Source organism: Schistosoma mansoni (genome assembly GCF_000237925.1).
Source record: "Schistosoma mansoni, WGS project CABG00000000 data, supercontig 0080, strain Puerto Rico, whole genome shotgun sequence".
Classification (NCBI taxonomy): domain Eukaryota; kingdom Metazoa; phylum Platyhelminthes; class Trematoda; order Strigeidida; family Schistosomatidae; genus Schistosoma; species Schistosoma mansoni.
This window is the reverse complement of record NW_017386030.1, coordinates 430,108-455,861: the sequence shown is the minus strand read 5'-3', so window position 1 is coordinate 455,861 and position 25,754 is coordinate 430,108. Positions and strand designations below refer to the sequence as shown.

At 35.5% G+C, this 25,754-nt stretch overlaps 1 protein-coding gene and 1 non-coding gene across 2 annotated transcripts; one reads left to right on the top strand and one right to left on the bottom strand.

Moving 5' to 3' along the window:
* Window positions 1-210: 210 nt before the first annotated feature.
* On the bottom strand, window positions 211-24,998 carry Smp_133330 (hypothetical protein; the record flags this gene model as incomplete). Its single annotated transcript, XM_018790495.1, is given in 10 exon segments — window positions 211-423; window positions 428-480; window positions 615-1,300; window positions 1,607-1,727; window positions 1,842-2,591; window positions 5,549-5,732; window positions 6,447-6,640; window positions 19,979-20,313; window positions 22,340-22,511; window positions 24,926-24,998. Coding segments are annotated over 10 exon segments (2,781 nt in total).
* Smp_tRNA_00136_Pseudo_TTG.1.1 lies at window positions 16,171-16,237 on the top strand. Its single transcript has one exon. It is a non-coding gene (tRNA).
* Window positions 24,999-25,754: the final 756 nt, after the last annotated feature.

The following is a 25,754-nucleotide window of genomic DNA, read 5'->3' as shown; positions in this document are numbered from 1 at the left end:
TTTCAACATAACACCCTCAACCCTATCCCCCCCACCAAAAAATTATGTTTAAATGTATGTGTGTGTGTGTATGTTTGTTTTTCTCCCCAAATTACTCGTCAATATGTAAGGAAAAGAAGAACAAGAAGTACGAAGGGATAAGACAATAAACATATTTACATAGTAACAAATACAAATAGGCCAAGAAAATAAATAAAAAAAGAGCAATTATCAACTTGACATTCGAACATAATCACATTTAGGCATTTTTATAATCGATCTATTTCTTGTTGTTGAAGGATGATAAGAATGATAAGAGTTAGGGTTAGTCTTAATTGAATCACAATGTTGTACATGATTGTTATTCAATTTAGATGATGCTATTTGATGAGTTTGAGTTGGTAATGAAAATGACATAAGTAGATGTTGATCCAAATCCGATTGATCATGATTTTTTGATCCTGTTATCAACAAAGGGGGTGGTGGTGTTGAGGTTGGCAACTGTGATCGATATTTAAATGGTGATGTATAAGTTGAATATGATTGTTGTTGTTGTTGTTGAATTATTCCATTTTTATTCTTTATATGATTATTGAATTCATTTGGTAAACATATAAGTGAAGATGTTAATATACTACTTAAATGATTAGTAGTATGATGTTTCTTTCTATGATTTCCAACATTATGATTCTCTTTAGTATTGTTTATATGACAATGATTAAGAAGTTGTGATTCTTGATCATAATGAAACATATGATCATTCATTGAATCTCTATCATCATCAGTTGCACCACTTCTACAAGGATCATTATTATGATGATGACGATGATGAGTACGATGAGAATTTAATTGTTTCTTCATTTGATTTAATTTCAACCTTTTATCAGTAGTAAATTGATGATAACCAATTTGTGATGAGATTGATAAATCTTTCTTACCACTATGAACAGATGTATTATTATGATGTAGATCACTACAATCTTCATCACCGAATGCTTCATCATCAGCATAATAATCTTCAGGTAAGCAACTATTATTGTTTTGAAGATCCTCTTTTTGATGATGTTGGTGATGATGATGACAATTGGATGATCTTTCAGATGTTGTATAACTTTTCTCATCTGTTGATGAAGTCTTATTGAACAGATATTGTTGAGGATCATTACAATGACTAAGGTTAGTATGAGTAGTATTTGCATTGTTATTAGTAGTAGTAATAGTATCATTATTCTGAATATGACTTATCCGACTACTAGTTTGACCACAACGATCAAACAGTTGATTTACTACATAAACCATACGACCAGTTGGATTAATATAACTACAAAGATATTTTTTAAAATAAGCATAATTCGGTAGAGAATATCGTTTACCAATATAGTTTTGCTTTATAATTGGGTTATTATTATTATTATTATTATTATTATTATCATTATTATTATTATTACTGTTACTACTACTATGATCACTAGGATTTTCATAATAGGAAATCATATAAGATGGTGATAGGGTTGTTATGTCATTATGTTCTAATGGAACAAACGAACTCTCCACAACTCCATTCATCATTCGATCTGATTCTTTATGTTTAGTAGTAGTAGTAGTAGTAGTAGTCATATCGTTGGACAATGCAATTGCATTTAAAGATGTAACAGATTTATTAAAATATTCCGGATAGAAGTCATCATAAGATGGATGAAAAGCTGTACGTAATTCAATACATGAACCACCAGTACAATGATTATTACCTTTAATCATTGAACGAGATCCATAAAGAAATGAAGAAATAGGTAATGCACCATTTCCACCACCACCACCACGACCACCAAAACCACCGCCGCCAGGATTAGTTCCATTCATACCAATAACATTAGCTAATAATGATGATGTATGCTGATGATAAACAACACGATGTCGATGACATACTTCACGATTAACAATTAAAACAATACCAACTAATACAACTAAAAATGCAACAATTACACCAATGATATATGGTAAACTACTACGTTCATTAGAATTTACATTGCTTGACTCATTCATTATTGAATCATTCAATGATATACTACTTTTATTGTTATGAATAGGAGTAAACATTGGATGTTGAAGACCATGATCATCATTCACTTGAATATACTTTATATCTTTACATAATTGAAGACATTTATTCAAATCTGATAAGATCAGAAAACGCATAGCACATAAATGATCACATCGACATTGGGATTTTGCTAAAGGACATAAACCATCTACTGTAAGATAATTTGGTTTTAAAGCATGGGATCTACCACCTAATTCATAATTCCAATAATTTGTCCAATAACCATTATCTTCTTTTAAAAAGTTATTCCATAATAGATGTAATGAATTTGATGATAAATCCGGTAAATGATAAGTTGTCATAGTATCATATTCTAATTGCCAATGATTCAACGGATTCGTATCATTGAATGATTGATTTTGTAAATTAAAATAATATTGGGAATAACCTAATAGAGTCATTGTTGAACGTTGAAATCTATATAAACGTATACGTGGATTAAAATCACCTAAACCATGCAACATTAATGGAGATATAGAAGGCATAAGAAATAAAGATGCCACCGGTATATCTAAAAAAAAATAGAAATATATATGGAAATATTCAGTAAGAAGGTGATCATAAGATGAATGTTGAAAGTTTATAAGATAGACGATGAAGTCATAAAATCTGATTGATGAATTTGACTAGGGTTAAAACATATGCTGAATGAAGAACATGACCATTACGAGTAGAAGATACTCGTAAGCTATTAGTATTAGACCACAGATGTTTTAGAAATATTGCTTGCATCTGTTGGGATCACTGGGTAAGTAATAGTGAGTTTAGATGCAGGGTATTAAGGAATGATGGTAAATCAGTTGATGAGGTGATGAATCTTCATCGACTGAGATGGTTAGGCCACGTGTTACGTATGCCTGAACACCAATTACCACGACGCGCTATACTGACTAGCATTGGCAATGGTTGGAAGAAAGTTAAGGGCGACCAAATCAAAACGTGGCATCAGTCAACAAAGTCACTAACTTCTAGTCTGAGCCATGTTGGTAGATGCAGACTACTTGGTTGAGGTCCGCATAACTATCGTAACCAATGGTTGGAGACTCTGAGTGATATGGCTCAGAATCGATCACAATGGCATAGATATATACACTCTATGTCTTCCCTTAAACTATAAGATTAAAACTGCTTCATAACTTTCTTCCTTCCTATACTATATCCTTATATACAACCTTTGTTTTATATATTACCACCACTTAACTAATTATTTCTATGAATCCGGTGTTCATCTTGCTGTGCTAATGAGATATGGCAACCTGGACCGATGCATAAATGTGCCTGGTCCTACGTTGTAGCTGACTGACTGACTGAAGTAATTTCAAGCTCGAGCTATTACAAATATGAGATGTAATGTTTTATTCACATGTCTATCAATTGTAAGTAAATAAATTCTAAACAGAATAAACAATTATGATCTGCAAGACTGATCACAGATTCCATCATGTTCAACAACCTATTTGAACATCTTTTACTCAGTCATCAATATGAATTCCAGTGTTAGTAAGTATATATGACTGGATGATACTTCTCAGTTGTCTAAACTGTAAAAGAAGGATATTTCTATTTGCTGTAAATGAAAATTTGTATCCGGATGTTAATGCTGACTATAGGACTTGAATCTAGTATCTCTCACTTAAAGCGTCAACGCGTTATCCACTTAGCTTCTAAGTACAGTACATTCCACTAACAATATGGATGAATTGTAATCCAGTTGTAAGGATTTCCGTTATTCATGTTAAGGATTGTTATTTGTCAGTTTATTTTGACATGCATGCATTCATGAGACGATTGTCTATATTACTTTCATCGGCCACAAGAATATCTAAGCAAAAATCTTCATATGATAACAGGGATCAATCAATTGTAGTTCTTAACACTAACAACGAGAACATTACAACACTTACAACTGATTTTGAAGGATGTTTTTGTTTACTTTCTATCGATAATAAACCCAATAAAATATAAACTAAACATTTTACCGTGGAATGATTATCATGCTCGAACGGTGACACACATTTCACTTTCAGAGAATAGTTTATAGACTTAGAGTTAGAAAACATATAACTATGAGTCACATCTCAATTTCACCTTCATCACTGAGCAAAAGTAATACAGTGTTATTCATTACACTTTATAAAATGAAAAGGTATTCTTATCCCATTTAGAATAAGCATTACAACTTTCTGAGATATTTTGTGGATTAAACAATTAAAGAACTTTTCACTATGATTCATGATCTATGGTGAATAGAAGCCAATATATCTAACCGTTATAACATCATTTTTTATATAAAGTTAAAATCATGAGTCAATTGAAACTAGATCACCATGGAAAACCTGGAAACACTAGTTGGCCGTTTCGTACCATTGTCGGACTCCTCAGTGGCAGTGCGCATCCATGATCCCGACTCGCAAGATTCGAACCTAGGACCTATTAGTCTCGCGAGCGAGCACTTATCCGTCTAACTACAACCAATCCACGACGTTGACTCATGATTTCAACTACATATATAAAAAATTACTAAAAATCTCCACATACAACCCGTTATAGCGTAAGATAAGAAGTCTAAGGTTACACACACACACACAAGTATATACAAAGTCTGTATGAAAACTATATTTATGTGATCCACATTGTTCTCAATGAATAAACGGAATGATTTGTTACATATACAATGTCTAGAATCATTGTTTACATATGTAATTCATTACTAATATGATGTTTTGTCAATCAAGTATGTATGTATACACAGAAAGAACACATACAATATCATACTCTCTTAAGACTATTACAACCATTAATACTAACCTATTTCACATTGACAGTAACTTGAGAATAGTTGATTAAACAAACTAATGAAATAAATGGCTTATACAAAACAAAATAGAATACATTATATTATTGAATAATCTGTATTATTAATATTAGCTTGCCACCAAATGCCCTAGTACGACCGAGAGTGGGGAGAGTCCGCTATCCCTCTCGAAATACTCTCACATGACCACGAGTATATAGCCTCTACCAGGAAAGTCCTACTCATTGCCTTCTCACAGTGGCATTACTGTTGTTTACGAAATTGAGAGGACGAAAAGCGAATGTCCCACGCTTTGACCGGTTTGGTGGACACGGAGAGTCCACATAGGGGAGTCGGAAAACTCTGATTCTAAACCAATGGTACACATGGGCTGGCTCCAGTATCTTGAGGGAACAAATGGCGTATGAATCAATCGTTGATCACCGGCTACCATGGGGCTGCATCTCCTTAAGATGCTCCACTGCCTTGTGGATTAGACCTCAGGTCAAAGGCTCTGGGTGTGGCCCCCTAACAAAACCACCTGCTTGGGTTTGGGCACCTGGACAGTATCACAACCGTAACACAAATCAAATGAGATTTGTGCGGCGCATATGTATCTGGTGCTTCCTTGTACCAATATTTATGTGTTTAAATAAAATAAAATAAATACTAACTTGATTTAGAAACTAACAATCGAAAACTATCAACATGTTCATGGGCAAATAATCCAGTCATTAATAAATCTGCATTTTCAATTAATATATTCACTAATTGATCATTCATTTGTGGATGAAGAAATTGATACCATTGTGGAGAATTTTCTGAAGCACCCGGAGGGAAATGACTAACAAGTAAAACCTTTAAAAGAGAAAAAGAACTTCATTTAGTCAATAAATAAAAAGTTATCGAGTAATAGGTAAGTCAAGAAAAAAAGTTAGAGATAGTGTGGTGTGGTCTACTTATATACACATAAGTAGTATATGGTGATGGTCAGACAAAGAATTCATTTTGGCAGAAGATCGATAAGGAACGAACAGAAATGAAGCGCAATCGGTATGAAAATGCATAAATAATGAAATCACGGAAGATGGACTGATATTTACAAAAGGAACAGTCAAAATTGAGACAACTGATTGTGATTTTGCAAATTAACCGTTTACTACTGTATGGTTATCAGAATTTAGTGGAGTTTCCTTTAATATTGTGCTCAAATACATTCGATTGTCCCCACTCGTGTTTTTGTTCACTACAGTAGTAGTAAAACTATACGAATTCTGACATCGTCAGCACAAACACTTCACTTCTACCCGACGTTTTCGTTAATGATGTCTATCAGAAGGACGATGATAGCTCCACGACCAAACCATCTAGCTCAGAGAACAAAACTTCATCAAAATCATCCACCTGAGTTATAAATCTCCAACGTCTTAAAATCATATGAGCGTAGTACGCTTCTTGTTGTTTGATTGAAAAGTATTTGGGTTGCTCTATTATTGAGTTGAAAATATAATTTATACAACCAATTAGATCATTATATATATACATACATGCAATAATTAAAAGAAAACTTACTTTATCCTTTCGTTTTCTTGCCCATTGAAATGTTTGTCTAAGCCAATTAAATTGACCCAATGGATCTGGATCATTAGTACCAGCTAATATATTGCCTTGATACCAGATTAGACCATTTAAACTAATTAGAATTAAATTAGATTGATGATTATATGAATCCGTATTATATACAAGATAATGTGAGAAGAAACAAGCTAAAAAAGACAAAAGAAAAAGACATCAAAGAATATATCTACAACGATAATAATAACAATAATAATACTGAAAAAAGGGGGTCAAAAATCACGTAGCGAAGTAATCTTAGTTAAACAGAAGTTAAAAACCAGGAAGTACTATACAGTTGTTTCATCACAATACGTAACTTTTTAGTAATGAATACAAACAACCCTACCAGGAATCGAACGTAAATCTTATGCTATTTATTTATTTCTTTAAACACATAAATATTGGTACAAACGGGCAACATATACATATACGCCACACAAATCTTATTTGATTTGTGTGAGGGCTGGGATACTACCCAGGTGCCCAGATCGAAGCAGATGGTTTTGTTAGGGGACCACAGTCGCAGTTTTTGACCTAAAGCTCTGATCCACAAGGCAGTCGAGCATCGTGATGAGATGCAGTCCCATGGTAGCCGGTGACCAACAACAGGTTCGTTCGCCATTCGTTCCATCAGGATACTGGAGCCCATGTGCACCACTGGTTTGGAATCAGGGTTTTCCAACTCCCCTAGGTGGACTCGCCTTGTCCACCAACCCGGTTATAGCGCCGGACATTCGCTTTTCGTCCTCTCACTTTTGTGAACAACACCCCCGCCACGAGAAGACAGTGAGGACTTCCCTGGCAGAGGCTATATATTCGCTGGCCATGTGAGAGCATTTCGAGAGGGAGAGCAGACTCTCCCCACTCTCGGCCGTACCAGGGCATTTGGGGGCTAAATCTTATTCTGTAACGATTATTTAATATCTAAATCATTTCGATAAATTTCCAATGTACAACTTTCATCATTTGTCATTCGTCACATATTTATCTCATATTGAATGATTGTAAATTTCACATTTCATATCTACTCACTATGGATTCCAAGAATTAACTCTTGAAACTAGTGTCTCAGTCAGTCAGCTACAATGTAGGACCAGGCACATTTATGCATTAGTCCAAGTTGCCATACCTCGTTAGCACAACAAGATGAACACCGGATTCATAGAAATAGTTAATTTAGTGGTGGTAGTATATAAAAGATAGGTTGTATATAAGGATATAGTACAGGAAGAAAGACAGATATGAAGCGATTGCAATCTCAAGGTTTAAGGGAAGATAAAGAGTGTATACACCTACGCTATTGTGATCAATTCTGAGCCATGTCACCTAGAGTCTTCAACCATTGGTTACCATAGTCACGTGGACCCCCAACCAAGTAGTGTCTATTCAATATATAATATTTCTTATTATTGAATGTTGTACAATTTGTTGAATTTCATAATTTACATTATAAGTTAATAAAATTACTTTATTTTTTTTCCAGAAAATTTGAAGTTTAACAAAGATCAGAAATTATGTAGTCCATTGGTGTTTTGTATATTACGTAACAAACATGGAGTAATCACTACTAATCTTATCAGAAGGGGGTTTTGTGGAGATTTTAATAATTTTTTTATATAGTTGAAATCATGAGTCAATTAAAGCTAGAGCACCATGGAAAACCTGGAAGCACTAGACGGCCCTTTCTTCCTAGTATGGAACTCCTCAGTGGCAGTGCGCATCCACGATCCCACCTCACGAGATTCGAACCCAGGACTTATCAGTCTCGCACGCGAACACTTAACCTCTAGACCACTGAGTTGGCTGACATCCAACTGTGTTAATATCTAATTTCAACCAATCCACGAAACTGAGCCACCGTTCACCATTGTCTTCAATGAGTTACTACCCTACAAAAGACCCGGTTGAATTCCGCTGGTCACTGCTTCTCACTACAACTCCAAGAAATACCTCTTGAAGTCAATCACTAGTGAGCATATGTTTTTTTATTTGAAAAAATATATATATTTATTCTGAGTTTTGTATTTGGAACTATTCCATCAATCAATGAACATGGAATAATAATGGTAATAATAATCTTATTAAATCTATGACATAATCTCAAATTATCTTAGTAAAAAAAAACAAAAAACAAAAAAAATTTGGCACATTACTATTTCAATGATGAGAGAACAAAATGATTCATTATATGATTAAAAAATAAACCAATTTGATAGGTAGGTAGGTAGGTAGGTAGATAGGTGAGAAACAAACACCTACATACAATTAAATTATTATTATTGTTAGGCTAGCTAAACAACAACAACAATAACAATGAAAGAATAGAAGTGAGGTTCAAACCACATCTGTTGTGAGATATCAACTCACTGAAGACAATTGGTGAACGGTTGTTCAGCTTCGTGGATTGGTTGAAGTTAGACATTAACACCGGCCGAATCAGTGGTCTATCGGTTAACTGCTCTGGTGCGAGACTGGTAGGTCCTGGGTTCGAATCTCGCTAAGCGAGGTCGTGGATGAGCACTGTTGAGGAGTCCCACAATAGAACGAAACGGCCGTTCAGTGCTTCCAGGTTTTCCCTAGTGGTCTAGCTTCAATTGACTCACGCTTTTAACTATGAAAATACTAAATCTCCACAAAAAACCCCTCTGCTAATGACTTATATCTGATAGTAATTGAATTGTATGTTAACTGTTTATCATTGAATAATATACATGTCGGTTATCCTCAAATGTAATACATGACTTCATTTACGTTGGTGAGGTGAATAACGAAATTAAAACTAGGTCAAATACGTGAATGGATTTCTTTTGAATGCATATATTTTGTACATTTATTCATCTTCACAGGATATCAGAGGGATGAAGCAAAGACAAGAGAGAGAGAGAGAAGCGAAATAACACCTAGTGGAGAAAGTAAGTGACCCAACTTCATTTCATCAAGCGTTAATCAATATTTATAGCTAAATAAAAATAAATTACAGATATGTGATGAATAGGATAAGAAGTGTACACACTCACACTCACACACATACACACATGCTCATATAAAAAACACTCAGGATTAATAAGTGAATAATATTAACAAGGTTAAAACGTGACTACTTAAGAAGAATGGATAAATTAACCTGTTTAGTAGTAGTAGTAGTAGTAGATAGAATAAATGATATGAGATTAACATAGTAACTAATACTACAAAAAAGACTAAAAATTTTATTTGATCATTTGTGTTTGGTACATTATAAATGTGAGTACTATTGTTAGTTATCTATTTCTGAAAAGTGAACACAGTATATAGTCAAAGAGCTCAGTCAGTCAGTCAGCTACAATGTAGGACCTGACCGTTGCTGCTACCTTGACGTGGTAGTCGGGCTTGCCTATCGTGATGAACCAATCGAGCTATACTAGCTGGAACAATCGTTGCTCAAGGTCCTACCATGCCAGACAGGTCGGTTGAAGAGCAGTAAGACTATAAGCGGCAAACCCAAGGTCCGAAGGCGAAGTCGTACTACTGACTGTACAGAGGTGTGACAGCAGTAAGGTGTTTCCTTCAGACAACCAGCATAACAGCGACGCTGCCTTCCCACAAGGAGGGGTGGGGTTAGAAAAGGTCGACCCTAAAAATGCACACCTCACCTTATCCCATGGATTTCCGTCTCCGACGGTAAGGTCCCAACAAGTACAGAGCTAACACAAAAACTACGCACAAAAAGGTCGTATGTGACCGACCTCAAGCAATTGTCCCTTGAGCACTACGGTCACGCTCTCCGGTCATTAAGACCACTTCCGACCCAATTTCCTTTTCAGGTACCTCTAGAAGAAAACTTCCACGGTGTGGGCAAACGGGAAGTGATAACTGCCCTCACACCTCTAACACCACTCAAGACCACTATTCAAAGAGCTATACATTACTTTATAATGAATCGAATCGACAATATTCAGGTGTCATAAACAGAATAAAAAATGTCACAAGGGGATCTTCCGGAGATATTAGTTATTTAATAGTTAAGATCATGAGTCAATTAAAGCTAGATCACCATGGAAAACGTGGAAGCACTGGACAACTGTTTCATCTTAGTATGGGACCCCTCAGCAGTGCGTATCTACGATCCCGCTTGAGGGACGAAACAGCTGTCTAATGCTTCCAAGATTTTCATGGTGATTTAGCTTTGATTGACTTATGAATTCAACTATAAAATTAATAAAAAAATATCTTTAAATCACTAATTCGAAATCCCTGAATTTTCTCTGATTTGAACAAATGGTAATGTTAATTTGTAGTGATAGCTACTTTTTTTGAAGAATTTATTTAACTAATCAAAACACAAGGAAAGTTCAGGACAGAGTAGGTTGGAGAATGATGGTCAGCGGCCTATGCTCCATTGGAAGTAACAGGCATAAGGATGTAGGTAACCAAAAACAGACTGAAATAATTAACAAAAGTCTTTTAATGATGTAAATTATCATATCAGTGCAGAATAGTGAAAGAAACTAGAAAATCATTCAAACAAATTTGTACCAACAACTTTCCATTCATCATCCAAGCTACTAAGAAAGCAAAATATGTCTCAAATTTATTTCACACTCTAACCGACAGTGATGCATGGGAAAAGAAAGTGAATATATATGAGTGGTTCATAGTATCTTTGACTATCACTCTTTTAAAATGAAAGTATTATAGACCATGTGATTTAATGGTATGAGAAAGTTTTGAAAACTCAAGAAAAGGAAAATTCTTATTTTGATCAATCTGGATAGATTATAAGCAAAGATGGATAGTGGCTAGCAGTGGGATCCAGTTTGACGCACGTTTCGTCTTATTCGGGACTCGTCAGCTGGATGTACCTGCATCTCAGAGTTGATGTTCACTCTGGAACTCAGTAGCTGGGTGGATGACGCGATGGCGTTTGTAGCGGACGGTACTGAGTTCTACACGCAGATACATCCAGCTGATGAGTCCCAAATAAGACGAAACGCGCGTCCTGTATTCCACTGCTAGATACTATCCATCTTTGCTTATAATGCTTGTGAATTAAGGCTATATAGAGGCAATACGGACAGTATACACATATGCTAATAAGAGACTGACTAGTTGCAGTCCTAAAACATCAATGGGAAGATTCAAACAAGTAACACTAAGTGAATTTAATCTGAATAGAAGTAATAAGATATAATTTGTATCATAGTATATTCCAAAAAAAGAAATTATAAGTCAATGTAATTAACCGATAGAGATACGAACAAAATTTCAAACGATTCATTACATTTGAAACAAGTAACATATTACATGTAAATACGACCCTGTTTAATTATTATCCATCAATTTACACAACAGTAGAGTTATCATAAGGAAACAAATTCTCAATATCCCTGAACGTATTACATCTAAATAATTTGCACCTCTTTACTTATTACCAAAACAAGAGAGGTGTTAATGACAGTGGTAGGATTTAAGAAAAACAAAACAAGGTAACAGAAATTAACAACAGTTAAACAAGAGCAGAGAAAGTTAAGGTACAAGCTTGAATACACAGAAGCAAACAGGAGAGTGAAGAGGAGCGTTAGAGCTGACAAGCAGAAATACATAGAAGAGCGAGCAATGACAGCGGAAAAAGATGCATGACAAGGAAATATGAGAGAGCTACATGACACAACGATGAAACTAGCAGGGAATATAGTAAACCAGAGAGACCGGTCAAGGATAAAGAAAGAAAGCCAATCACTGAGATTCTAGAACAAAGGAAAAGATGGGTAAAATACTTCGAGAAACCCTTCAATAGACTAGTCTCACTGAACTCACCGGACATCGAAGCAGCATACACAGACATCTTCATAGCTGTCACCTCAAAAAAAATAGCAGCATGACCATCAGACAGAGCAAGAAAACTAAAGCAGTGGGACCACATAGTATATCAGCGGAGATACTGAAATCATTCATATAGGTAACTGCAAAGATGCTCCGTGTTCTATCCAGTCAGATTTGGGAGGAAGAACAAGTGGCAAGAGACTGGAAAGGATACCTCATCGATATACTAAAAAAAGGAGAGCTGAGCAAGTGTGAGAATAACAGAGGCGTCAAACTACCAGATCCGTTGGTCGAATATCATCAGCAACAACACACTGCGGGAGAGCAAACCGGCTTCCATCTGAAGAGGAAGTTAAGAAAACACTCTGGAGCTGGATAGGATATATATTGAGGAAATCATCAAACTGCATCACGAAGCATGCAGCAACTTAGAATCCTCAGTGGGAAAGGAAAAGAGGAAGACCAAGGCAGACATCAAAAGAATGAATAACGATCAGCAACAACTGGGAAGAACAGCACAGGACAGAGTTGATTTGAGAATCAGGGTGGGTGGCCCATGCTCCACGAAGAGTAACAGTATTCAAATACCAAGTGAAGTTGCTAACTAGAAGTGGTGGTCGAATTTACACATCGTTATGACATAATCAAGCATTGTTGACTGGGATACTTGTTTTTTAGGTCCTACCATGCCAAGTACGTTTGATGACAAAGTTGTGCTTCTGACTGTACTTGTTGATGATAGCAATAACGTGTTACATTCAGATAATCAAAATCTGTAGTGGCGCTAACTTCCCATAATGGAAGGAAGTTAGCAAAGGTCGCCTCTGAAAACAATACACTTGGTTTTGCCATGTAGAAGTAAGGTTTGAAAAGTATGAAGCCAATGCCTCAAAAAATATTCACAAAAAAGCCATGTTTGATCAGCCTCAACTAGTCGCTTCCTAGTCTCCATGATCACGTTAACATCTTGTTATGACAACGACTATCATTGTTTAAGATCTCTCAAAAAGAAGAATCTATTCAGTGTGGGTGACTGCGAAGTGAAAATTGTCTGAACACCCCCCTAACAACACTCAGATAGACGCTGCCATAGAAGTCCTACTCATTGCCTTCTAGTGACAGGGGTTGTATTTCACCAAATTGACAAGACGAAAAGCAAATGTCCCACGCCTTAACCAACTTGGTGGGTGGATATGGAGCATCCACATATGGCAATTGGAAAACCCTAATTCCAAACTAAATAATGATGCACATTGGCTTCAGTGTCCTGAGGTGGAAAATGGTAAATGAACCCATTGTTAGTCACCGACTACCATGGGGCTGCATCTCCTTACGTTGCTCTACTATCTTGTCGATTAGACCTGTAGATCAAATGCTCGGAATGTGACCTTCAAACAAAACCACCTGATTCGATTAGGACATTATTCCAAACCCTCATATAAACTAAGTGATGAAGTGTGGCACGTATATATTTAGTGCACCCCCCCTCTACTATTTCTACTATTCAAAATATAATTTATTTCCTATAGAACATTTTTTTTTAAAAAAAAACATAGATCATTTCTATACATGACTACTAATTCTTTAAAAGTATATCTCTTTAGAAACTATTCTAAATTATGTTCATTTACAATTACTGAATAGGATTAAACAATGAACTATATCAATTCAAATGTGGGCAATTCATTTGTGTTTGTTTTGTTTTTTTCTCTCTCTCGAAAAAAAAACATTAACTCTAGAACGGTATAACGAGGATAATGACAATTAAAACAAATACAATAGTAATATTGTAGTGTGGTCTACTTATATCCATATAAGTAGTATATGATGATGGTCAGGCATAGAATGTAATTTGGCAGAAGATCGATAAGGAAAGAATAAGAACGAAGTGCAATCGGTATGAAAATGCATAAACAATGAAATCAGAGAAAATGGATAGATATTTGCAGAAGGAACAATCAAGATTAAGACAATTGATTGATAGTGTGCAAATTAACTGTTTACTAATGTATGGTTTGAATAATTTTTTCTGGTTAGCGTTTTTTTTAGCGAGTTGGTTTTCTACGGAATGGGGTTGCTAACCCCATGCCCAACCCTCTTCCTTTACCCAGGCTTGGGACCGGCAGTAGCCCCTGGAGGAGCTACAGGCGGAATTTTACGAATGGTTATCAGATTTTAATGAGATAGTCTGTAATTTTGTGCTTAAATACATTCGATTGCGCCCACTAGTGTTCTTGCACACTACTATATAACTAAGTACATCAGAGTGCATAGAATCTACCAATAACCAACTAATTGTTTATACATGACAACAAAAACACTTCAATACTTAAGATTATTAAATAGAGATACCCCTTCATAACATTAATCAGATTAGATCTAAGAATAGAAATGATTAGTAAATGAACTGAATTCATTTATAAATGTGGTAATAATTTCAATAGTTCATATCAGATACACCAGTAGAAAGCCTTGAAAAAATTATTTCATCCTAGTATGGAAACTAAACCGAAACACTCATTGACAAATTATCCAAAGATCTAATCCAAGATCTTCAAGTCATATTGCAGTGAACACTCAAAATTTCAGACCACTAAGTTATAATCAAGTAGTTTATAGTTTAAACTTTAATCAATTTGTGTTATTATGTGAATCTTGTAGTGTTATTGGTGAATAATTACTTTATGCTTAATATGGTTGAAAATACCTGGTTAAAGTTACATCTGCTAGAATTCTGGAAATTATTTCTCGAAATTAGTCATCAATCTGTTTATTTTCATAGTTGAAAGCGTGAGTCGATTGAAGCTAGACCATCAGGGAAAACCTGGAAGCACTAGATGGCCGTTTTGTCCTATTGTGAAACTCCTCAACAGTGCGCATCCACGACCTAGCCTCGCGAGATTCGAACCAATGACCTACGAGTCTCGCGCCAGAGCACTTAACTGTATTATTGTTATGATTATCATGATTATTATTACGAGGGTTTTGTGGAAACTGGTGAATTTGGTAGTTTACATAATACATTATAACCTACAATTATATCATCCAATAGACTAATTAAAGTATTATTTCATTTGACCATAGTTCTCGTGGTTACACATTGCCAATACAATAGTGATAATAATAATAATAATTTAGCAGCCACAACAACAAAAGTGAAACAATAACAACATACAGGTCATATTGACATCACTGTACACTTATCAACAAAAAGTTAAACTAAGACACACAAATAAAGACAGAGAGAGAGATAGAATATTTTTACATAAATTACTTACATCAACAAATCACATGTCTATATGGATCCAGTGATTAAGTGATGAGTGAGAGAAAAGATATTCTAATTTCAAGAATAAGGTCAATATTGTCATATACAGTAAACAACATCTGACCCAATGTGAATGTACATGTACAAAGAGTGATCAAGTACAAAGTAATCAATATACTGCGATAAGAAATAACCAATTTGAATAGAAAAAAAAATCTTGAAACCAACTAATTCATGGCTAAAACAACCATGGATAAATCCAAATTGATGACAACCATTCAATTAGTATTGTTTGTTTGAATCTTCCGATTGATGTTTAGGGCTGCAACTGATATCTAACTTCAACTGACATTAACACCGTTGGATGCCGGCTCAGTGGTCTATCGGTTAAGGGCTCTGGCTCGAGACCGGTAGGTCCTGGGTTCGGATTTTGCGAGTCGGGATCGTGGATGCGCACTGCTGAGGAGTCCCGTAATATGACGAAGCGGCCGTCCAGTGCTTCCAGGTTTTCCATGGTGGTCTAGCTTCAATTGACTCACGCTTTCAACTATGAAAATACTAAGTGAATTTAAACTTCACCCCATTGCACAAGGAAGTGGCTATCAGGACTCAATAGCTGAGTGGATAACGTGATAGCCTTTGAAGCGAAAGGTACTGGGTTCGAGTCTCAGAGTGAACATCCACTCTGAGATGAAGATACATCCAGCTGACGAGTCCCAAATAGGACGACACGCGCGTCAAACTGGATTCCGCTGCTAGCCACTATCCATCTTTGCTTACCATACATATATTAGTTTTTAAAAAAAAAACATTTAAAAGGAAAGAAAAATAGAAAACCATTTCTTCTTTTTTTTAATCTGCTGTTGCTATCTCCCTTATCATTTTTGTATTAGATTAGTACTTTTATTGTGACTAGTCATATGATTAATTCATTATGAGATAGATATATATATCAATAAAAGTTGGATAAAGTTCATTTTCTATATTAAAAAATCGGTTATCACAAGATGATCACATTTTAATACAACTACATACATATATAGCTGACAACAAACGGTTATTTATTTATGATCAAATTATATTAGTTCAAGGGAGTTTTTTTATATTAAATGTTGTACATTAAAAGACTAACATGAATTGAAAAAAAAAATGGTTGTGAAGTCAAGGAGTAGTAGATGTTGATTTTATTCTAGTTTATAACTTATACTCATAATATGATATCCACAATTGTATATCAGATAGAATCTGTGACTTCCAAGTCTTGGATAATATTAGATAGTTTAATGCCTCCAAATGCCTTGGTATGGCCGAGAGTGGGAAGAGTACGCTATCCCTCTCGAAATACTCTCATATAGCCACGCGAATATATAGCCTCTGACAGGGAAGTCCTACTCATTGCCTTCTCACAGTGGCATTACTGTTGTTTACGAAATTGAGAGGACGAAAAGTGAATGTCCGGCGCTTTTGACCGGGTTGGTGGACACGGCGAGTCTATCTAGGGGAGTTGGAAAACCCTCATTCCAAACCAATGGTGCATATGGGCTCCAGTATCCTGAGGGAACAAATGGCGTATGAATCAATCGTTGGTCACCGTCTACCATGGAACTGCATCTCCTTACGATGCTCCACTACCTTGTGGATCAGATCTTCAGCTCAAAGGCTCCGGGTGTGGCCTCCTAAGTAAACCACCTGCTTCAGTCTGGGCACCTGGGCAATATCCCAGCCCTCACACAAATCAAATAAGATTTGTGTGGCGCATATATATCTGGTGCTTTTTTGTACCAATATTTATGTGTTTAAATAAATAAATAAACAATCCGAAATCAAATTATTTCTAATGTGAACCTTAACAAAACCATTAATCATAAATACAGTACAATATTCATAAGAGAGATGTGATATTCTTGTTTTAATTACAATTTATAGTTCATTTTCTAAGTGTAGGTTAATATGGAATTTGATTTCAACGAATGTTTTTAAAGATATGAAGGTGGCTGTCAATCCTCAATCAGATATACTGTTTTAAGATATTTTTTCTTAAGGCGCCTGAAAAACAAACTGGTTTAGTAGTGGTTTTAACATCCTAAGAGCGTGACTACAGAGGTAAAGTGACAACTACTTGTGGACAGTGGGACATAACACTATAGTGAATAATTATTGTTGTATTGGCCCCGTAATTTGAAGGTCTTACCGCCGGTAACAGAAATCTGTGAAGCAAATGTACCATTTTCGATTCCCTTCCATTGTGAGAGAGAGTATCTCCGCAGACGCTGACTGTATGAGGGAAACACATTACTGTCGTCACACGCTTATACAGTCGGCAGCACAGCTTCGCTCTCGAACTTCAGGTGACTTTAGCCTTATTGCTGCCCAACAGAACTGACTGTCGCTGTAGGATCTAAATTAACGAATGTTTCAATCAATACAGCTCGATTAAGTCATCACATTATGAAAGTCCAACCACCACGTCACTGTGGCACCAATGATAAGGAGTTATCGATTTTAACTGAAGATATGATTTATAGCCTAGTTATCAAGTATGATTTCATAATGTTTCTCCTTTAGGTTATACACTTTAATTATGAAAGCTCAAAGAGAAGATAGGGGACAGGATTTGAAAGTTCAACCGATCAATTGAAATTCAATAGTTCTAACACTCTCCCTTCCCGAAATTCTCTCAAACGGACACGTGTGTACAGACACTGTCACACAAAAGTCCTACTCACAGCCTTCTCGTGGTCGAGGTATTTCTTTACCAAACTGAGAGGACGAAAAGTAGATGTTCCACACTTTAACCAACTTGGTGGGTGGATATGGAGGATTCATATACGGCAATTGGAAAAACCCTAATTCCAAACTAACTAATGATGCACATGGGCACCAAGATACTGACGGGGGAAATGGTAGATGAACCCATTGTTGGTCACCGACTACCATGGGACTGCATCTCCTTACGTCGCTTCACTGTCTGATGGATTAGACCTTTATGTCGAAGACTCCAGGTGTGACTAAGAAAACCACCTGTTTTGGTCTGACCACCTAGGCAGTATCACAGTGCATACAGAAATTAAGTGACTTGTGTGGTGCATATGTATTCAGTGCCTATTTGTACCAATATTTGTGTGTTCAAATAAACAAATGAGTAAATAAACAAGCAACGAAACATACACTTTGAGTTCGATATTAAATAATTAAAAAAACATATCGAACGAATAAATTTTTTAAATCAAACAAGAAAAAAGCTGAGTGAAGTACATAAACTATAAGAAGTCGCTTTAATCAGTCAGTCAGTCACAACTTAGAACTTCGTACGTACGTACGTCAGTTCGAGTTGCTATACCACGTTAGTACAGAGATGCAGTTGTCGTATCAAATCCCATAGTGGTAGGAGTGGTAAGAGTATAAGCAATAATGTGAAAGATTAGGGTTTGAAGATGCTATTCAAGAAGTATAATCCAATGAAATAATTTTGGAAAGAGAAAAAAGATAGAGACATGAAGAATTCAGAAGATTAGAATTTGGTAGAACACAAATAGTGGATGCACCTTCGCCATTGCAAACGATTTTGAGCCATGTCATTCAAGGTCTCTAACCATCGATTGCTATCATCTCGCGAATCCCAACCAGGTAGTCTACACCTACCAACATGGCTCAGTCCAATTGTCAGTGACTTCATGGATTTGTGCCACGTTTTGGTCTGGCTGCTCCTAGCCTTCTTCCAACCTACTCCTACTTTAATAATCAAGTTCAAATTAATTTATCACTTTAAAAACAACGCACTAAGCAGTAAGCCATTTAACAAGTATAGACAATGAGTTACAATTCTCGATATGAAGGTTAAGGTTTCATCTTCTTCCAGTAGATCTTGTAAGGCTTGGAACCTGTTGTTGAGAGATATCTAATGAATTAATAACTCTGCCTATAGCTCTTCTATAGTTACTGCCAGTCCCAAGCCGGATAAAGGAGGAGGATTGGGCGTGCGGTAAGCAACCCCATCCCGTAGAAAACAACCTTGCTAAAAAAACACCAACTAGAAATAGCAATCACAACCAGATAAAATTAGCAAGACAAATGTCAGTGGCTGTAGTAGGCATTAAGCATAGATAATATGATTCAAGAAGGAATGAACTTGCAGAATAGAGAGTGTAAATATTACAAGACTGAAAGTGAATCCATCTGAGATCATGGGATATTTTCTAAGTCATGTTATTCAGCATCTCAAACAACTTGCCACGATAATCGTATGAACCTCACTAAGGAAGTTTACACCCGGTAACATGACTCACTTCAACAGTCGATAATACTGTGGAGTAATGTTTTTGTTTATCTTTACCCTATTCTTAACTCTTCTCCAGTCTACCGCTAACTCAGATAATGAACAGTATTCACTGATATAATTTAATAAATTAAAACTTACTTTGTGAGAAATTAGACATTGGAAAGTCCGACGAATTTTCTGATGTGAAGGAAGAGAAAGAAGGACGTGATGATGATGAATGTTTCTTTTGTCGGTGATTAATCCATTCACCCCATAAATCTTTATCATTACCAAGTTTGTGACACCAGTCAAAACGTGAACGACTTTGTGGTGTAATTTCCATATTATTTGCAGGCACAACATCATGATTACCTAATACAGGTAGAATATAAACTTCATCCACTGGAAATGATTGTTTCAATGCTTTACTTATTAACCGGATACCATTCAAAAGTTGATCGGATGTCAAACTGTCATCATGTGGTCCATTATCACTAAGGAGGAAATAAATCAGAAAATGAAGAAAAAGCGATTTCTGATATGAAAATAACCACAAACTTTGGTTACTTTTAAAGTGTTACAAGAAAAACGTTTTTTTTAAATTGAGTTATAGTCAATTTCAGAATCATTGAAAACAACAGAATATATGGTGGGAAATGTATCAGATACTATAGGGTTTTCACAGACAGGTTTAATTGTTTTAGTGAGGTTAGACACAGGGTATTAGGGAATGATGGTTAATCAGTTGATGAGGTCATGAATCTTCATCGACTGAGATGGTTAGGCCACGTGTTACGTATGCCTGAACACCGATTACCACAACGCGCAATGCTGACTAGTAATTCGGGGGATGGTTGGAAGAGAGTTAGGGGCAGCCAAACCAAAACGTGGCATCAGTCAACAAAGTCACTAACTTCTAGTCTGAGCCATGTTGGTAGATGCAGACTACTTGGTTGAGGTCCGTGTGACTAACGTAACCAATGGTTGGAGACTTTGGGTGACATGGCTCAGAATCGATCACAATGGCATAGGTGTATACACTCTTTATCTTCTCTTAAACTATGAGATTAAAATTGCTTCATATCTGTCTTCCTTCCTATACTATATCCTTATATACAACCTTTCTTTTATATATTACCACCACTAAATTAACTATTTCTATGAATCCGGTGTTCATCTTGTTGTGCTAACGAGGTATGGCAACTCGGACCGATGCATAAATATGCCTGGTCCTACGTTGTGGTTGACTCACTGACTGACGCCGACTTTTCAATAACCAGACTTGATATAAATTTACATAACAATCCAAGGTGTTAGACTTCACAAGAGAAGAAGTGATAAGATCAAGATTAATGATACGAGCAATAATAGAAAGTTTAAATGGTACATAAAGCAAAATTAAATGAATCTTATTATGATTCTACTGCCTAGTAGTATACCTTGGACACTGCTTCAATTGATTTCTTAGAAATCAGAACAAGAATTAGAAGTGAATAGTAAAAGATATAATGGTTCAAAAAATTAGGACCAACATTTACAGTTCAAGAAACAAACCACCATTTTGTTTGAGACACGAAATTTATTTACAGACCAAATAGGAAATACATGGATTTCGTTTTCTTACTTAAATAAAGTTCAGGAAGATAGTTCTATAGTAGAGAAATCCACGTCTTTTGATTTTTCTTCGGTCTCTGGTTGAGATCGACACGATCTCACATAAGTAAGATTATCTAATACGTTCTACATAACACATTCATTAGCTCTTAATCGAAACAGTACATTACACTATACTTGAAGATTGCTATCAATTAGTATTCAGTTTCTGACAGACTCTAGTTCAGTCAATCAATGATACCATGAACTAAATCTGTCTGTTTATTTAGTTGATCCTAAGCATTATACACCGATCTACTCATATATCAATAGGTATAAAGTGGTTGTAACAATCGAAATACCAATATTCGGTTTGAATGTAGAATAAAAGAAACAAAATTTATTCGATTAGACCAAACTACGTTCTTCTGTATAGCGTACGAAGTGTTTTTAAGTGATTCGTATGAAATTATACCAAAACACAAACTCTGCAGATTCTAATTGTATTGGAAAAAAACATTTCACTTAATCTCAGGTAGTTTGTTTACCTAGTTTATGTATATATGTATACCGTTATCGTATTCACTTATGTTAAACTTATTGAAACACTTTGTGCTGAGAATTCTATATTCTACCAAACATATATTGAATAAGGCCATTAATAATAATAATAATAATAATAATAATAATATGCTTTGATCATACGACACCTGTAATTAATCGAAATATGTATCCGATAAACTGAAGTTGGGAAAAGCTCTTAAGGAGTCGTATAAAAAAAGACCGATAGTACAATTTCTTGCATTGAACTTCAGTCGGCGGCACTCAATACAAAAAATAATTTTCATAAGAATAAATATCAATATCATAAACAAATAATAGTCAGAATATAAGAATTGTATAACCAACATAGAAAAAAGGACTTACCCGCTCCAAATAACAAAATCCGGTGTTTTAGCAAATAACATTCTAGTTGAATTGATTGCATTTAAAGCAAGTTTGAATGAAGAATCACAAGAATAATTACCATATGGAAGATTACATGATTTATTTACATATTTTAAATCACAATGAATATCACTTAAATGCCAGAAGTAACCTAAAATCAGTAAGAAAGATACCATTTTTATGCTTTTCTCTATCATTTTTATAACAAACAGTATCTAATTAGAATAACACAAATATTGAATAGTTAAAGATGAAAAAGTGACGATTAAACATTATTCCATTTCGGCGTATCATCTGATAGTTAATTGACTGAAAGTGAATATATGATGCTGTTAGTTAAGGCACTCATATTTTAATTAGTGGGTTACTAGCTTGAATCTTTAGTCAGTCAACATCAACATAAGAACTGGCACTACTGAGTATTTCTAAGTTGCCACACATGTTAGCGTAGTTAGGGAAATCAGTGAGATGAAAAAGACAGGATTAAAAACTACCAACTGCAGTTTGACTGAGTTCGAATTCCACAACGAGCATTAGATCCCTCAAGATTCCAAGTGTCTCACATGCTAACAGATGCCAACATTTAAAGAACTGAAGTTTGAATTTGCGAGGAAAATACCTGCAACCGCCTCACATCAAAACAGGCTACGGTATGTTGAGTTACATAGAATAATAATCACACTGCAACTTAATCAAGAGGATCTGATCAGTACAAAAACAAGACAAACAATATTGTTTATTACTCAATAATCGGTTAGTATAAGCATCTCAATCCTAGAGGTCTTTTTTGACCTGAATAATTCAGTGATAATATCTCAGTCTGTGAAGCTTGGTCACGCGAGTCCGAACTCCATGTGAAGCACCAGTCCCCTTGAGATTGTATGAAATCTAGATCCAGAGCCTTCTGGCGATAAGTCTTAGCTACTTAACATCAAATTCAAACATCAGAAATTCTGTATTTGAGGAAGCAAATGAGACCGAATAATTAAAAGCTGAAAAAAACACAAACCAAGATTTGGATGAAAATAGAAAATAAGTATTAATTAGCAACACAAACCACATTTTAACATTACTAACGTAACAGTTACACTATATTCGAGTGGTGCTTTGGAAACATTTATGGTCAAATACTAGCATCCGAAGTATAGAATTAATTTTCAAAAACCATGTTTACCAAGTCATGCAGTAGTAAACGGCAAACAGTTGAGCATTATAATAGCTCTGAAAGACTGGGCGATATTTTACTTGGAATACATGTGGGATCAGTGTTTGAAAAGTCTAATAAAGAAATTCACATCTAAAAAGAACATTAAGCATAGCTAGGTAGAAATAGGAAGTGGTATGATGAAGTGAATACCACAATCTCTGACTTGACTAATAGCATGTGAATTAAGGGTCTTTAGTAAGTATACGAATTTCTTTGCTGATTTTCAGTAAAAAAAAGGCGCGAAACATGCCAGTCAATGGAGTTAAACATCTCCTTTAAGTGAGAAAACACGACTAGTTGAACCCATATGTATTTCTGTATTTTGAGACCTGTCAGCAAGGTGAGATTTGATGAATATCTTCACCAACAAGCGGAAGGCTCTTTGACTGTTCTGGGTTGACAGTTCTCCAGCACTAGTCAGACATGAAGTGATCAAGAGACCATGTTAGCTAAATAGTAGTTTACAAGAGCGACAAATTAGACTGAGACCAGGGGGAGTAGAACACCTCCCTTGATATAATCATCCATACAGATTTTACCAATGCTTAAAAACAGCACATAAGCATTAATCTAGACCTTAGGGCCGAAGTAGGGTTGTGAATTAATGTGAAGAATTAGGATTTCAATCAGAGTTGCCGTTTTTCACACGGAATGACACCTCAGTATTAAGTGGTTGAGATACGTTGATCGTAAGCTTATCTGAAATTAATATTAGCGACAACTACTGACAGTGGCCAACTCTAAATCAAAAACTTACTTGGTCGGGAAGAATAAGAAAGTCCCAGATGTACAGTGCTAGTGATAGCAAAAGGCGACACAAATACGCCTTGAAATAGGGAATCGCACGTTGAATAACTTTTGCTGAATAATATAGACTAAGCTACTTAGATGGACTTGCAGCCCTTACCAGTTTCAAACTAAGGATTGATTCCTGACCATTTACTTGTGGAACCCAAAATATTAACTTGTACAAACACGTCAGTGCTCAACAGTATTCAATAAAGAGCAAATGACATCAAGCAATTTTTATTTTACATTGTCAACATAATAGACTATTCAAGTATATCTGTAATTATAATGCAGAATAAATACTATTCTACAAACATCCAACCAATCCGCGATCTGTTACTCTAAATTTGGTTTTGTCGTTTACAAGGAATAAGTCACATCTATTTTAAATTTAAGGGTAAAAAACCAAGTGATGATCTTGTAAGAAACATTAGATTTCTGTTGCTCATGATGCTGTTGAGAGGTGGTTAACTGCTGCTGCATCACATTATAAGAAACTGCTTGCGAATAAATATAGCAAGACATTGAATTGTTTGAAAGTTGAAAAATACGGGGTCAATTGGACTTACCAATGTCATCATCCTGTCTGGTAGCAGTTAAAAATAAAATTACCGCAATAGACACAATCCTCAGGTGCAACATAACCAAAGTATGTTGTTCTGCTGCGTGAGCAGAAATTTATAAAATATAAAATCCAGATAAGCGACGAACTCCATAGGCTTTTTCAAATAGTACCGTAGCGCTACCTTGGAACATTGCGGACAGTGATGTTCAACGAACTTTATGTACAGGAACAACTGTCACATGACCGTCAAACTAGAGTCTTGAGTAGACGGAAGTTGTAGACTACCTTTCATCTCTAATATCGACCTGAGATGTAGGAGAGAGTTATTGGTACCAGGAAGGTACGATAGCTGTCATATTCTACCTGAATATGAGGAGCGAAAACATTAGTGGTAGAAATTATTGGGGAGTAAAACCGAGACTAATCCTCTTAAATACTTCCACTACCGCTGACTGGTTTACTACAGAAAATAACTAAGCGAACATACTCTAGTAAGAAGCTAGATGTAACATATATCGACCTTTTGATTGTGTCAATATATATATATATATATATATATTCGAAAATCCTTTCTCGTATTTGATTAGTTTAATTTCGTTATTCTTTAACGCGATTTAAATAGATGAAATATACGAGGATAGGCAACATATATATTTCGATAGCGATCATTCAATAACGATTATTTGTCCGATTTCACTGGAGTCAGATAAAGGGTTACTAAAAACCGGTCGTGTGTTAGCATCAGGTACTGATATTGGCGTCATGACTTTGAAATCCCCGAAACGCTTCTGACTGGCTCATTTATAAACTATAGTCTCACCGCTGATCTGCTT